General features: G+C 36.2%; 1 protein-coding gene across 3 annotated transcripts in view; it reads right to left on the bottom strand.

Annotated features, from left to right (window-relative positions):
- Nucleotides 1–17,694, bottom strand: part of SAMD8 (sterile alpha motif domain containing 8) — a 52,819-nt gene that overhangs the window by 10,890 nt on the left and 24,235 nt on the right. For all 3 annotated transcript variants that reach the window (XM_029932007.1, XM_029932008.1, XM_029932009.1), the window contains 2 exons: nt 11,729–12,321; nt 1,201–1,296 (listed from right to left, as the gene is read on the bottom strand). In XM_029932007.1, coding sequence (XP_029787867.1) covers nt 1,201–1,296; nt 11,729–12,321 — 689 coding nt within the window. The remainder of the gene's footprint in view (nt 1–1,200; nt 1,297–11,728; nt 12,322–17,694) is intronic.

Here is a 17,694-nt window from a genome sequence, read left to right as displayed (position 1 = left end):
ATCCTCCACTTGTGCTCTCTCTCTCTCTCTCTCTCAAAAATAAACATAAAAATTTTTTTAAATATCAAGTTTTTTAAATACCAAGTTTTATATTAAGTATACCTAACAAAAATTTTGAACTGCATTGTAATATCACTTGTACTGTCATACTATTTTTTAAAATGCCTTAAACCAAAACAGACTATGAGATTCTTAAAAAAAGGAATTATGCTTTACACATTTTGAAATGCTATTCCCACCCTCAAAAGAGCATTGAACAACGGTTAAGACATCTCAAATTTTAGTGTGTACACCTGGGATGCAGCTTAGGAATCTACAGTTTATTAAGAACCCCAGTGAGTATAATGAAAGTAGTACAAAGAGAACACTTTGAGAAACACTTTCAAAAAAAAAAAAAAAAAAAAAGAGAAACACTTCCTTTGACTAATTAAACATCAAAACTTGCACTTACCTGGCCACTGCTATGCTTTGCTAAACCTACCACAATTTCCCATAAGGTAAACTCTTTCTTGTTTTCAAGAGTAGATAAATTCAAATTCACTAGTATTGTGAGTCAAAGTTAAACCAGAAAGTACTGGTGATATACATGTTTTAAAATTACCTCTGGTTTTAAGCAATTCAGAATTAAATGAAGTAATTTCCTCTCACTAAAGTAGGAAAGAAGACTCCGCTTATACTTTTTTAGTAAAAAAAAAAATTCTTTCCTTTGTATTTCTCAGTGGAAGTGCCAAAGAAGCACTTTCCCTATTCTGTAATTTCCTAACCATCTTAAGCAAACCACACTGGCTAGATAGATGTGCAAGGTGTGCAAAATAATCCCTTTTCTAGTGAGCTTCCTCCAAGCAGAGAACATTCAAACACTATCCTTGTCCAAAGACCATCCTTGGAGGAGTTTCTATCCTTCTACAGAAAGTGATATTTCTTGTTTGTTTCCAAAGAAACTTAAAGCTAGACTGTCAGCAATTGGCTAATGGCCGAACATTACCAACTCTGATCTTTGCGTCCAGAATACATTAAAATTATAACTAAATATGGAGGTATTACCTCACAGTAACTTTCTTGTTGATCAAACTCAAAACATTTTCCATAATGACTAAAGAAGGAAATTAACAGGGAAAGTACAAAGGGAGAAACAAGGTTTGATTAACTTTACCCAAGACAGTAAAAATATTTTGTCTTTTAATGGAATAACTGAGTTACCTGTGTTTGTGAAGAAGAAGAACCAGGAGCCAAATATAGCACAAAATCATTCCACATACTTCTGTCATGGCAAAGGCCCATGGGATTCTAGGAACACTGGCATAGAAAAAAATTACATTTTAGACTGACAAGAAGTACATGTACGGGACACCTTTTGCCACACGATACTCTTCTAAATTGATTTCTGCAACTTTTGTCTCTTTTAGGAGAAAATATTTAAAGAAACGGGGGGAAAACTGTTTCATAAAGTATTCCATTTACCAAAACTTCTTTGCTGTTTGTGATTCCCAATTAATGGTTCTCTGTGAAGAAGTTACTCCTTGTAGAATGGTAGACCCAGATACAAAACTGCCCACAAACATCAATGGGAAAAGGTTCACTTCTTGCATGAGGTGCTAACTGTAGAATCCAGACAATCAGGGCTTGAACTTGACTTTTTTCTCTTACAGTAAAATTTGTTTGTTTGGTTGGTTTTGTTTTAGTGGCAGTAAATAATTTTGTCTTATTTTACTCCTTTATTTTTCTGCCATCCTTTGTTTTATATCCCTGTTTTCTTCTTTTTCCATTGATTCCTCTTTCCTCACCAAATCCACAGCTCCTGTGGTTACTCACTAGTAAAATACATGTCACATTTCTTAATTTAAAAAGAAAGAGAAAGGGGCACCTGATTGGCTCAGTTGGTAGAGCATGTGACTCTTGATCTTGGGGTTGTAAGTCTGAGCCTCATGTCAGGTGCAGAGATTACTTACAATCATAAAAAATAAATAAAAAGAGAGGAGGAGGAAGAAAAGAAGACTGAGAAGGGAAGGAGGTAAAGGTAAAAATTAATTAGTGCAAACACATCAGCTCCAGGTGATCATCTTATTATTATTTTTTTCATTTATTTACTTTAAGAGATTCAGAGAGCATGAGCTGTGGCATGGGTGGGAGAGACAGAGAGAGAGAGAAAAAGATAAAATCTCAAGCAGGCTCAACACTGCCAGCGTGGAGCCCAATGCAGGGCTCAAACTCACAAACCGTGAGATCATGACCTGAAGAGAAGTCAAGAGTCAGATGCTTAACCAACTAAGCCACCTAGGCACTCCTGGTTGTCTTATTTTTATTCTTTGTACATTTCCACTAAAATTTTTTATACAATGTGTTAATTTTATAACTAAGGAAATAAAGGTATCTTTTAAAAATAAAGTTGAAATCTGAAAGAAAGATATTAACAATCTTATCCAAACCTTATTCAGAGTAAGTGAAGAGAGTCCATTAGCTTTAGTCAGGGACTTATCCTTTATCTATTACGTCAAAAGACTCCTTTTATGTTTTTTTACTCTATTGCTGCCTTATTTATCTGGCATTACTGAGGGAAAGGGTTATAGCATATATGAGAAATGTTCAGATAAAAGAAAAATTCCTTTAAAATACTTTTGACATATAAATTTTTAAATAAACATTAAAATGTATATGTACATATGTATAAATATGTGTGTGTATGTAAAACAGTTTTACAATGTTTAGGACGAAAGGAGTTTTCTGCCTCACCCCCTACCTAATTCTTATTTCTCAGAGGCAATCACTTTCACTCTTGTGTTTTATTTAGCACTATATCTTTTAGTCAGCCCCTACACCCCTATTTTCTCTCCCCTATTCTCAATAGTTTCAATTTTAAGAAAATAATTTTTGGCTTTTACTTAATATAAGTTTCTAAATACCATTTGCAGCTGAGTAAGTAGAGAACAATAATTAAATCCCTTCCTTGTAGTAGAAATTCTTATAATTCTCTAGAGCTAAAAAAAATAACTTTTTGTTTTGTTTGCTGTTTCTAATGTGCCTATCATCAATTCATCTTCAAACTATTCTACCAATTCAATTTTTCCTTTTGGGGAATTCTCTCTTAGAGCTCTACTTTTATCCAATTTAGTATGGTTGCATTTTCCAGTCCTCCAGTATGGCTTTCTGAAGTAAAACCTGACCTTCATCTTGGAAATTCCTCTTTTCCATATTAGACTCTGTTTCCTGAATCCATGTACTCCTCTTTTCCAGTTTACTCCTTAGTTTTGATTGTGTTTCCACCAATCATTTTCTGAGAAAGACAGGCTGAAGGACAGACTTGTTTTTTAATGTTAGATTTATTGAGGTTTAATTTACAACCAGAAAAATTCACCCCTTCTAGCTGACAAACATATTGTCAGTAATGTAATGACTGACAACTGCCGCCACAATAAAGATATAGAATATTTTCATCACTCCAAAAAGTTCCCTTGTACCTCTTTGTAGTCAACCCCCTCTCTTACTTCTGGCCCTGGGCCAACAAGTCAACTGATTTCTGTCCTACATAGGTTTGCCTTTCCCAGAATGGCATATAAATGGAATGACACAGTATTTATCTAGATACCTTTTATATCTGCCTATTTTCACTTAGTATAATATACTTCAGATTTACCATGTTATTGCATGTATAATTCTTTATTCTTTCTTTATCTGCAATTTCCTTTCCAGTCACCAGCTGATGGATATTTTGGATATGTAATGGATATGGATATATCCAGTTTTGGGTGGTTTTGGATAAAGATCACATACAAGTCTTTGCATGGATATATGTTTTAATTTCTCTTAGGTAAATACTTAGAAGTGAAATTGTTAAGGGTTAAGGGTATGTTTAACTTTTTAAGAAACTATTAAACTGGGCATGCCTGGGTGACTCAATCAGTTTAATGTCTGACTCTTGATTTCGGCTCACATCAAGATCCCAGGATTGTGGGATCGAGCTCTGTGTCAGGTTCCACTCTGAGTGTGGAGCCTGCTTAGGATTCATTCTCTCTCTCTCTCTCTCTCTCCCTCCCCCCCACCTTTTTCTCCTTTGCTCCTCTACCCTGCTCACATTCTCTAAAATAAAAAACAAATTGTTAAAAAAAAAAAACACACACCACAACTATCAAGCTGTTTTCAAAGCAGTTCTGTCATTTTACATCTCTACCCGCAATGTATTGAGAGTTTCAATTATCAAATTTTTTCATTTTAGCAATTCTATTAGCTGTGGGATTGGAAAGTAAATATTTTGAGACTTGAAAACTTAAAAATATCCTTGGGTCTACCAGCAATTGTACTACTAGAGATTTCCAAAGGATATAAAAATGTTTGCTTTTCATGGTGCTTCTGGTTCTTCCCTTACTACTATAGCTATCAGCTATCCTTTCTCACTATTTTAAGCGGGCCTGCCTAGACAGGTATCCCTATGCCCTATTTTTCTGTTTATGATATGAATGTCTTGGAATTGTGTAACCAAAGCTTCAGAAACAGACTTTGAAACAAAGATTAGTGTAAAAGTGATTAGGAATGTTCCCAAGGGAAAACCTTAGGGCAATAAGGAAATGAGATCAGGAAGGCAAGGAAGCAGGGTAAAGGTATGATGTCAAGTAAAGGCTTGTGGGGTTAACTATGGCAAGGGTAATTGTGGCTCAATTCTATGGGAAATTTGGGAGACAGTGTAGGTCTGACCTAAAAGTTGTCCCAATTAGAGTGAAGAGAAATAAAATATTTATACTGAATCTCATGTGTCATTGGTAAAAGGCCATTGCTAAAGGGATGTAAATTCCTAAGCACGTTTGCCTCTCTTTCCAAGCAGACAAAATGTGTTCAGCAGCCCAGATGCAGCTCTCCAACACAGACACATTTGCTAGATATTGGGAGTGTCCGTATGCAAGAAACTGAAAAAGAGATCTGAGAGTATACAGGAAAAATACTGATAGCACCCACTACCATTCTCCTATGCATAAAGCTTAAATGTTTAAGAGATGAAGATTTATAGTGGGTAGCATTATAGAGAATTGGGCAAAATTTGGCTTCACATCCCCATTACAAACTGAAAATTACATATATGTTTACACAAAACTTTGTACACAAATGTTCATAAGCAACATTATTAATGGTAGTCAAAAGGTGGATACACTGAAACATTCATTAACTGATGAACAGATAAACAAAACGTAGTATATATCCATACAATAGAGTATTATTCTGTAATAAAAAGGAATGAAGTACTGATATATATTACTATATGGATGAATCTTGAAAACATTATGCTAAATGAAAGAAGCCAATCACACACAAAAAAGGCCACATGTTGTATGATTCCATTTATATGAAATGTCCAGAATAGACAAATTCACAGTTGCAGAAAGTAATTTAGTGGTTGCCAGGGAATGTAGGGAGGAGGGAATGGAATGAGACTGATAATGGAAAGGAGTTCCTTTTTGGGCTAATGAAAATATTCTGGAATTAGTGGTCATATTTGCACAATTTGTAAATGCACTAAAAACCACTGAATTGTACACTTTAAAATAAAATCTTCATTTCTCTTTCAGGTCATTTTTCCTCCTTTCTCCCACTATGCCTTGGTTTAAGGCATCTATAGAACCTCAGCATCCACTCTCTCATTTCTTGAAGATTTCAGCTTCTGGTTCACTGTCACTTTCTCTAAAACTTCTATTGTAACTTGGGTTCTTCTCACTCACTTCTCTCTTTACCTCCCCTTTGGCCTTGTCTTACTCTACTTCAGTGACCTGCACCCATGGTTATAACCTGGATCTTGTCATTACTCAGATTATTTTTCATAATCTTAATTTCAAGAATCCTATATTAACTAACACCTCTTTGCTTTCCAGCTTATTCCTTTTAGTACTCTCAACTTCAATAATTTTAAGACCTAAAATCTATTGATCTTACAACATCTTCACTGTCCTTCACCTAGCTCCTATTCTCATGTCCCTTCTTATCCACCTGAGTCCATAGTAGGTCATTATAATCACCCCGTTGCCTGCTTTTGCATCATCATACTGTCTAGCAAAACTTCAACCTTGCTTATTAAATCTAGTTATCCACCTATTCCATCCCCTATTTGAGTGAGGCAGTAAAAAAAACACAATGCCAACACGACTACTAACTTCAAGGCGGCCATTAGTACTGCTACTACATCACACAAGTCGATTCACTCTCTTAGGTAACTATTTTACACCTCATTCATTTTCCTTAAAATGCCATTCTTTCTCTCCATTGTAATTCTCTATTCACAGAGAAAATAAAATCAGGAGAACACTTCCTTATGCTCTACCATCACATCTAGCAATGTGCTTCTGTATTTTCTATCTTCTCCTCTGTTATGGATGAACAGTCCATGGGCCTAAACCAGTGTCTCCCACCCACTAGATCCCATCCCTTTTCATTTACTCAAGGACCTCACTCTGATCATTCCTCTCCCCCTAAATTGGGTTTTTCCTATCATCAATACAACAAACATACTATAATAAAGCCCATTTCTCTACTGCCTTTACAGTAAAACTTTTAAGATTTGATTGTTTCCAATTTCTCTCTTCCCATTCTTTTTTTCTCTTATCAACTCTTTGCCCAAAAAAATTTTTTTTTACTTTATTTGGGTATGAAAAGTTAAAAGAATAAATGCTTTAAGCTCTTCACTTAAATCCATCAACTGTTTACAATAACTACCATTTTTTCACATTCATTATATTTCCCTCTTTCTTTGCATACCTACATACTCATATACACATACTGTTTTGGAAGAACAGGACCCCACCCCTTGCAAAGTAAGTTGCTGACATGACGACACTTCTCTCCTAAATACTCCAACATGTATATCCCCTAGGAAAAAGGATATCTTCTTCATACCACAATACACAATGATACCCAGGAAACTTTAACATTGATTAAGTGTTACACAACATTGTTTAATATGAAGTCCATACTCAAAATTTACTAAATATCTCCAAATGGTCCTTGATAGCATTGAGATAGGTTCCAATTAAAGTTCATGTATTGCTCTTGGTTACAGCTCTTCAATATCCTTACAGTTCCCTCTGCCTGACTTTTGCTATAATATCTACATTTTTGGAGAGTCCAAATCAGCTGTCTTATAGGACTGTTCTTTGTTCTGGATTTGTCTGATAATTTCCTCATGATTAGACTTAAGGTACATTTTGGGGGGCAAGATTATTATATAGTTGATACTGTGAACATCACATCCAATACACACACCAGTTTGAAATGCTACATTTGATCATTTGGTTAAAATAATGCATCTCATATCATGACACTGTAAAGCTACCTTATTCTTCCTATAATTAAGTAGTATGTGAGATGATGTTTTCTTTTTTTTAAATTATAGTTTATTGTCAAGTTGGTTTCCATATAACACCTAGTGTTCATCCCAACAAGTGTCTTCCTCCATGACCATCACCCATTTTCCCCTTTCTCCCTCCCCTCATCAACCTTCAGTTTGTTCTCAGTATTTAAGTCTTTCATGGTTTGCCTCCCTCCCTCTCCTTAACTATTTTTTCTCCTTCGCTTCCCCCATGGTCCTGTTAAGTTTCTCCTGTTCCACATGAGTGAAAACAAATCTTTTTCTGCCTGACTTATTTCACTTAGCATAATATCCTCAAGTTCCATCCACGTTGCTACAAATAGCCAGATTTCATTCTTTTTCATTGCTTTGTAGTATTCCATTGTGTATATGAATCACATCTTCTTGATCCATTAGTCAGTTGATGAACATTTAGGCTCTTTCCATGATTTGGCTATTGTTTAAAGTGCTGCTATGAACATTGGGGTTCATGTACCCCTATGCATCAGCACTCCTGTATTCCTTGGGTAAATTCCTAGCAGTACTACTGCTGGGTCATAGGGGAGTTCTGTTGTTAATTTTTTGAGGAACCTCCACACTGTTTTCCAGAGCAACTGCTCCAGTTTGCATTCCCACCAACAGTGTAGGAGGGTGCCCATTTCTCCACATCCTCACCAGCATCTACAGTCTCCTGATTTGTTCATTTTAGCCACTCTGACCAGCATGAGGTGGTATCTCAGTGTGGTTTTGATTTGTATTTCCCCGATAATGAGTGACATTGACCATCATTTCATGTGTCTATTAGCCATCTGGATGTCCTCTTTGGAGAAGTGTTTGTTCATGTCTTCTGCCCATTTCTTCGCTGGATTGTTTGTTTTTTGGGTGTGGAGTTTGGGGGAGTTCCTTACAGATTTTGGATACTAGCCCTTTATCTGATATGTTATTTGCAATGAAATGATATTTTCAAATCATCTGAATATCCTTGACCTTTTGCATAATTAATGATTTTAGCATCCACTGATGGATGACTTGCCTGAATCAATTACCATGTTGGATGTTGCAAAATAGGCCATCCATGTTTATTTGCTCGTATCATTCTTGAAGAATTTCCCCTCTTAACAGATCATTTTTTGTTTGGTCGCTATGGATTCACAAATTCTTTCTTTTACTCAATATATTAGAATCCACTACCATCATTATGCTTTTTGATGTTCTAATTGTCCTAGTTTGATCAGTGCAAGCCCCTTCAAACCAACTCATATGTTCTTTTGACATGCTTTCGTTGGTTTTATGTACTTCCTTGATTTATGGAACAAGAGTTGTTTCACTCGTTTTATACTTTCCTTGCCCCACACTTAAAACCTTACCCGTTCTTAGAAATCTTACTCTTCTTTATGATTAAGTAGTACTCTGCTATGCAGAGTATTATATTCAACCAGTTTCCCATGAATAGGTATTTATATTATTTCCAATATTTACAATTACTACAAATAATGTCACAATGAATAACTTCTGCATGTGTTGTTCCCTATTTGTCAATTATATCCTTTTAGGTAAATTTCAGTAAGTCTCATACTCTCTCTAGAACCCATTACAATCAGCTTCTGCTTTTACTAACTCTTGTGAAGGTCACTGATGATCAACATATCTCTGTATCTATATATATCTATATCTGATGGTCAATTATCCACATTTTACTTGATCCCTCAGCAGCACTTGAAAATAGCTAATTATTCATTATTCCTGCCCTCTTACAATCTTTTTTTTTTTTAAATATTTTATTTATTTTTGATACAGGGAGAGACAGAGCATGAGAGGGGGAGGGGCAGAGAGAGAAGGAGACACAGAACTGGAAGCAGGCTCCAGGCTCTGAGCTAGCTGTCAGCACAGAGCCCGACGCAGGGCTCAAACCCACGAACGTGAGATCTGACCTGAGCTGAAGCCGGAGACTCAACCGACTGAGCCACCCAGGCGCCCCTACAATCCTTTTTTTTTAACTTGGCTTCCAGGATGCTACTTTCTCCCTCTGCCCTGACATTCTCAGTCTTCTTTACTGGTTTTGCCTTACTTCTCTGATTTCTGTTAGAATGTTCTTGGGCTCGAGGGCGCCTGGGTGGCTCAGTCAGTTAAGTGTCTGACTTTGGCTCTCGTCATGATCCTATGGTTCATGAGGTGAAGCCCTGCCCTGGGCTCTGTGCTGACAGCTGAGTGTCTGGAGCCTGCTTTGGATTCTGTCTCCTCCTCTCTGCTTCTCCCCTGCTCATGCCCCACTTGCCCCCCCCCAAAAGAAACATTAAAAAGATTTTTTAAAAAAAGGAAATATAAAACAGACCATTCATTAAAAAAAAAAAAAAAAAAGAAAGAAAGAAAAGAATGTTCTTGGCCTAAATCTTTAATCTTTTTACCGCTTTCTAACTCACTAGAAGACCTTATCTAACATGACAGCTTTATCTGTGCTGGTAACTTCCAAATTTCAGCCCACATCTCTCTGAATTCCAGCTCATCTTTCCATCTCTTACTTGATATAATGATTTGGTGTAAAAGATATCTCAATATGACATGTCCCAAACCAAATCCTTATATTTCTTTCCAAGTCAGCTGTCTTCCCACCTCTGTAAAGGGCAACTCCATCCTTGCAGATGATCAGGTCAAAAATCGTGGAGTAATCCTTAACTTCTCTTTTTCTTACATCCTACATGCAAATCCATCAGCAAATCTTGTCTGCACTTTCTCTACCATTAGCATCTTCATCCAATGCACTTCATTTTTATCAAAGTGAATTCAATAGTTTAATCCCTGCTTTGCCACACTCACATCCACACCAAGGCTATTCTCAATACAACTACAGTTACCTTTTTAAATGGAAATTAGATCACTCTACTCTTCTAATGCTTTCCACTGGCTTCCCTTTTCATTCAGAATGAAAGCTAAAATCCATACAATAATCTACAAGTCGCTAGACAATCCGATTCCTGTCTCCTCTCAGACAATCTCCAACTGTTCTTCTCATCTCTCATTTGCTGTCCTTTAGACATGCTAAGTATACTGCCAGTTCGGGATTTTTGCAACTTGTGTTGCAACTTGGAACAAGGAACAACCTGTTTTCTCTGCCTTGAATACTCTTTCCTTTAGATACCCACATGCTGTCTTCCTTATTTCCTTAGGGTCTTCTGTTTATAATTGGGAAAACTATAAACAATAGGGGAGGAGATATAGGGATCTAACAGTTTCTTCAACAGCTTTCATTAGATTCTTCTTTTAGCACCACACTTTTACCTGCAGTATCCAGAGTTTTAAGAAACCTGCAACATAGATTGGGTTGGTTCTCGGTTTTCCTAATTGCTGTTTTAAAATTAGATAATTTTAGGTCTCTTTGTTGCCACTCATCCACCTACTTTCAAACTTCCAAAAATGTATGGCTACTTTCTCCTCTCTTATCTGCTGCATTCTTGTAGGTTTACAACTTAAGGGAACAAAAACCTCTTTACTACACTTTAAGTCAGGGTTTGTGAGGACAAAATGTGATAGGTATGTCATTTTGCCATCTCAACGTGAATAATTCACTTCATTAAAAAAACATATTCTATAAGGCATTTTCAGAAGGGTAAACATTTATAAAAACAATCAGGGGGTGCCTGGGTGGCTCACTTGGTTAAGCCTCCAACTTCAGCTCAGGTCATGACCTCATGGTTTCATGGGTTCGAGCCCCGCGTCGGGCTCAGACAGCTCAGAGCCTGGAGCCTGCTTCGGATTCTGTGTCTCCCTCGCTCTCTGCCCCTTCCCCACTCATGCCTTGTCTCTTAAAAATAAACATTAAAAAAAAAAAAAAAGAACTTCTGTTTAAAAAGAAAAATCAGGAAAGCTCTACAAACTTGAAATAGATTTTAAAAACCACAAATATAAAAACTAACAGTTTTGAGTTTTGTTCTATTCTTATATTTCATATGCATATATTATATTTTTTATGTATGCAACACTTCATAAAAACAAGAGGATACCATCAATGAATTAATTTGTATTATTTGTGATAATTCTAATTTATTTGGTGATTCAGGAGCCTTCCCTGTATTTTTGGAAAAGCTTTTAAAACCCATTCACCAAGAAAAAATAACCAAATTCTATTTATTAGAGATATCATTCCAGGAAACCCTTTTAAAATGTGAAGTGCCCAAGGAGCTATAATATAGCTATAAAAAAGTAAATTAAGCAGTGACTTTTCTCACTCACATAAGCTTAAGGTCTAATTTACTTTAAGACAAAAAAGCGATTTCAAAGCATATCTTCATACACTACCTGATAAATAGAAAGTATATATCAACTAAAATAATAATAAACAACAATAATAACTATATTATCATTGCTGTTATTGCAACCATCTACAAACTTGGCAAATAGCACAAAACTTACCTGTCTAAGAATATATCTGGGAGTGGTGGGTAGGTCTGCATATCAGGCACTCGCTCGTGGACTATAACCATAATGAAAGATGTAAACCCAAATACTATAAAAACATATATACAACTCAATATGGTCTTCCAGTACTCTGGGTCCAATCTTCGAATAGAATGTTTGTTTTTACCATTCATGTACTGGTACTGATCAGAATTCAAGTCAGTGATGGGTCCATCACAGTCATGTGAAGGCTCCCCATTACAGAGCCACTCTGTGCTGTGGAGAGCACTGATTAAAGAGGTCATGGAACCCATGGGACTGTCACTGTTGTATCCCATTTCTTCTAAAACATCAATATGTATTTTCTGCAATTTTCGGACTGAAAGCATTAACCTTTTAATGTCCCCTAAGATTTTGATTTCCAGAGGAGGAGACCGGAGATCATATTCAGTCAATGTTAGCAATGTGATTCCATCCAGTCGGTGCTTATTACATAAAATGTCCACATATTCAAAAAAGCCTTCATCCTTTAGCCAAACAGCTACATGCTTGGTAGTCCAGCGGCGAATGCAGAGGTGATTAGGAACAGCCATTTCCTCCTCCACTGCCTGTCCAGGGAAAACAGGAAAACAAAAAATTACTTCAGTGTGTCCTAACAACTCCTCTAAAGACCAAATACACATAAACATACCAGAAACAATAATTTTTCTACATTGATCTATTGGCTTCTAGAAGACAGTAAAAAGGAACAAAACCTCCCCAAATGATTGGTTTTCAGTAGATTAACATTCTAATAATTTTATGATATAGTCCCAACAGAAGGAAGGCTAATGACTAAACAGTTCTACAAAAAAATTACTCTACAAATGGCCTTTCCACATCATAGCAACTGTAACTTAATCAGAAAAAGCCATAAGAATGTTGAGAATTGGAAAAAAAAAACCCCATTTTAATGCTTTTCTTAAAATGAGATAAAGATACCTAATACATAAACATTAATCAAATTTTAGAAATCTTCATGTTTGATGGAATAATTATCTCTTACGTCTCTAAAATGAGAAAACAAAAAGAAGAAAAACCACAAAGGTAGATAGAACTAGTTTTAGGAGGGGCGCCTGGGTGGCTCAGTCGGTTAAGTGTCTGACTTCGGCTCAGGTCATGATCTCACAGTTTGTGGGTTCGAGCCCTGCATTGGGCTCTGTGCTGACAGCTCAGAGCCTGGAGCCTGCTTTTGATTCTGTGTCTCCCTCTCTCTCTGCCTCTTCCCTGCTTGCTCTCTGTCTCTCAAAAATAAAATAGAGATATTAAAAAAAAAATTAAAAAAAAAAAGAACTAGTTTTAGGAAACCCCCTTAGATTAGGCATCTTTCTATCCACTATACAAATAATGATATCTATAACAGATATAAAGCCTGTAAACTAGACATAAATATCTATAAATATCTTATTAGCTCATTTCTTTCTATACCTTGAATATACCATTGTAGAACTGAATAAGCAATTTCCTTCTTAAACTATCACTGAGATTTCAGTGATAAAATTTTTAAAAGAAAAATGTCATTTCCATGTACTCATAATTTGAGACCCCAAACTTTATATTGTGATTATAAAAGGCCAATAATGTACTATTTGAAAAAGTACTAATAATTTTTACTACTTTGGTCCACATAGTTCTATTTATGTTCTTTTTCCCTTCTAAAACTTTCAGTAACTTGGGCCTCTATCAGGTTTATAAGATAACACAGGAGACAAAGGCCTACATGGAAATAACCTGCTTCCCTGATGTACTTTCCTCAGTTACTAAAGCATCTGGGTTTTCTGACATTTTGCATATTATTGAAGGTCCTATTTCCTTCTGAGATAATTTTTTAATTAATTTTGAGAGAGAGTGAGAAGGCACACGTGAGGGGGCAGAAAGAGAGAGAGATAATCCCACAAGAGGGCGGGGGAGAAGAGAGAGCGGGAGCTGCTTTAAAAAAAACCACACACACAGTAGGCAAACTTTAAAGCATAGCAACAACAACAACCAAAATAAGGAATGATATAAGAAATACCCAAATGTCCACTACCCAGTTTGAAAAAATATCAAATAATTCCAATACATGTTCTGTTTCTTAATCTGTGTATTAGCATACAGGTTATGTTCACTTTGTAAAAATTCAAGAAGCTGTATACTTATGATCTACACTTTATATATGTTACACTATATTTTAAAAGTTTGCTTTAAAAGGCCAAAAACAAAATACAAGTGAATGTCCCTCCCTGATATTTCCTTCCCTCCCCTTCCCAGATGAAATAATTCTTGATTTTGGTGTTTATCATTTTCATATAACATGCATTTTTGGGCTATGAAAAATCTTCTGTGCTTACTTATGCTGAGAAAAGTGTAAAACTGCTACTGTTCTACATTCTTCCCCTACCCACACAAACTCTTCCCATGAAGACTTATAAATACTTGAAAAAGGCAGATACTGAACTACATAAGCACCACTTACACCATTGAAAATATTCAGGCAACAAGAAATAATTATTAAATATTTCTTAAATACTAAAAAGCAATCCTAATTTTTGGAAGCCTTAAATATTGTTTCCAAACAAAGTTTTTCATATTATCAATCCACAAGAGCTTTTCAGTCTTAGAAAATTAACAGCATATCTGCCTATAAGGATCTGTATGCTTTAAAAGGCTATCTAATTCTTATGTACTAAAGAGCTACAAAAACTCCTAACTTTTTTAGCTACAGTATATCATTGCCATCAGCAAGGCCAAGGAATTACACATTTTATGCAGTTTACCACACAGAATTTATAAATACTGATGTATATCAATTTATGTAAGTTATCACATCTATACAAAATTCCATTAAAATGACTTTGCTATGTTTTAATTCATATATATATCCAGATGACTTCACCCACCCACTACATACATATCTTTCGCCCAAGATATGCTCTGAATAACTTCATCTTTGAATATCCAACCAGCACCTGTTACATACAAACTCTACAGCAGTTATGTTGTAGCAAATTTGCGAAGTTCATCTCCCACAAAACAAGGCTGGATTCTTCTGTCATTTTATTTTCTATTCTGCTACCTTTTTCCTTTCTCCAACAGCTTACCACCAATGGGTTCCAAGTCACTCCCATCCTTGTAGCATTATCCTTCAGTATGGTTTTGTCTCATGTACTGCTCAAAATGATCTTCTCTTTGATTTTTTTTCCTGTCTTAGATCACCAGTTCTCTATACCCTCAATCATGGTAACGATCATACTTTGATGCTGGTGTTTTAGCTGCTACAAAACAAGTTATACAAGGAAGCTTTCTGGAAGTCTCTGAGCCTGCTGTAGCAATGTCCTAAAAACATGACACACTCCACTGATGTGCTTCATCAGGTCAGGACATGTCCTTTGATTGTATATTACTACATATAGTTAGAGGCCCATATTTATGTAACACTGTGAAAAACATGCACTAAAGAGGTATATTAAAAAGATGATAAAAGGCTTTAGGGTCAATTTAGTATTTATGTTGTGCCATAGAAACTACATGGAACTGGAGACTTTGAACAAAGATATCACAGCTATCTAAAAAATGAAATTAAGTTATTAAGTATACTTTCAGCTTGAATCAATAATTAATATGGATCAATTAAAGATTAAAGGGACTCCATTTTTGACCAAGATATAATAAGAGGGATCAAATTTACCCTCCCACCACAAATAACCAAATATAGACTAAATACATGGGAGAGAAAAACCAGCTTCAAGACACTGGGTATTAGACAAAAAAAGATGGCTACCAGACAGGATACAGTGAGCCCTATTGCCCCAGCTTACTGCCCTGAGAATTTCCAAGTCATGTGTGAGGACACAAAATGGGTGAGGCCTGGCAGATTTGCTGAGTTGAGGAGATAGAGTTGAGGGTCTGAGAAGATCCAGGTGGCTAGTGTTCATGAATTAGATTACCAGAAAAGAGAAATATGCACACAGAACTTGTTATAGACTGAATGTGTCTCTCCAAAATTCTTAAGTTGATATCCTAACCCCCAATTAGGAAGTGACTAGTCATGAGGGCAGAACCCTCATAAATGGGATTAACTACCTTTTAAGAGATACTCCAGAGAATTTTATTACCCCCTTCCACCACCTAAAGACATAACTAGAGGATGACTGACTATGAAGCAAGAATCAGGCTCTCACCAGATACCAAATCTTCTGGGCTTTGATCTTGGACTCCTCAGCCTTCAGAACTGTGAGAAATAAGTGTGCTTTGTTTAAGCCACTTAGTCTATAGTACTTTTGTTATAGTAGCCTGAAAAGACTAAGACAGAACCCCAGAGATCTGCAGAGACTGTCCCTTGAATATGCAGCTAAATACTGATCATCACATATACATGAGGAAACAAAACAGGACTGACAAAAGAACCACCCAGAAAGATTAGGGGGAACAATACTCAGTACACACACAAGACCAATAAAAGGCATCTCACAAACCATGGGGCAATGGGCAAAGTACACAGGACGATCTTGCATATTAGTGAGACAAAATTAATCCTAAAGCAGTAGTTATTCAACTGGGGGCAATTCTCCACCCCCTCTCCAACATTTGGTAATTTCTGGAGACATTTTTGGTTGTTACAACTGGGGGGGGGGTCACCTAAAGGGTAGGGGCTACAGATGGTGTTAAACATTCTACAAAGCACAGCACAGCACAGCCCTTCACAACAAAGAAATAACTGATCCAAGATGTTGATACTGAGTGTTGATATTGAGACACTCTGCCCTAGAACGAACAGGTCTCTGGTCCAGCCAAACACATCTCTTTTTTTTCTTAATGTTTATTTATTTTTGAGAGAGAGACAGACAGACAGACAGACTATCCCCAGGCTCCAAGTTGTCATCACAGAGCCCAATGTGGGGCTATGAACTGTGAGATCATGACCTGAGCCAAAATCAAGAATCCGACACTTAGCTGACTGAGCCATCCAGGTGCCCCCAGCCAAACAAATCTTAAAAGCAAGATCCAAAAGGATCAAATTATTTTCCAGTAACTTAACTACATCCTACAACGGAGTTTAAGATTACTAGGAGTATTTAGGGGCACCTGGGTGGCTCAGTTGATTAAGCGTCCAGCTTCAGCTCAGGTCATGATCTCAGTTTGTGGGTTCAAGCCCCGCGTCGGGCTCTGTGCTGACTGCTCAGAGCCTAGAGCCTGCTTCAGATTCTGTCTCCCTCCCTCTGTGCTCCTCCTCTGTTCAATCTCTCTCTTAAAAATAAATAAACATTAAGAAAAATTAAAAATAAAAGTAACTTTGAAGACATTGTGCTCAGTGAAATAAACCAGGGCAAAAGGACTAATATTGTATGTTTCACTTAGATGAGGTACCTAGAGCAGTCAAAATCCTAGAGACAGAAAGTGAAATGTTCAAAGAAAAGTCCTTCAGGCAGAACAAAAATGCCACCATATTAAAATATGAAACTACACAAAGCATTGGAAAACATCAGAAATGGTTACTACATGAATAAATTCTTAAGTAAAATATTGTCAACAATAGCACAAAAGTAGGGAGAAATGGACCACTAAAGTAACATTTTCCAAGTAAAAGAGAAAATATTTCTAAATTCATTCCATGAGGCCAATATTTCCCTGATACCAAAACCAGGCAAAGACATTATAAGAAAATAAAATAACAGCTTGATAGCCCTCAAGAACATAGATGTAAAAAGTTTACAAAAATCTTAGGAAATCAAATCCAACAATATCTAAAAAGGAACAATACATCATACCTAAGTGGTACTTAGGAATGCAAAGTTAGCTTAACACTTAAAAAGTGATAATAATTTACCATATCAATAAGCTAAAGCAGCGAAATCACATGATCATCTCAAAAGACACTAAAAAAAAGCATTTGACAAAATCCAATATTCATTCCTGATAAAACCTCTCAGCAAACTAAAAATGAAAGCTTCAACTTAATAATA

This window comes from Suricata suricatta, chromosome 2, assembly GCF_006229205.1.
Source record: "Suricata suricatta isolate VVHF042 chromosome 2, meerkat_22Aug2017_6uvM2_HiC, whole genome shotgun sequence".
Classification (NCBI taxonomy): Eukaryota; Metazoa; Chordata; class Mammalia; order Carnivora; family Herpestidae; genus Suricata; species Suricata suricatta.
The sequence above is the reverse complement of the archived record's forward strand: the minus strand, read 5'-3'. Positions and strand labels throughout refer to the sequence as shown.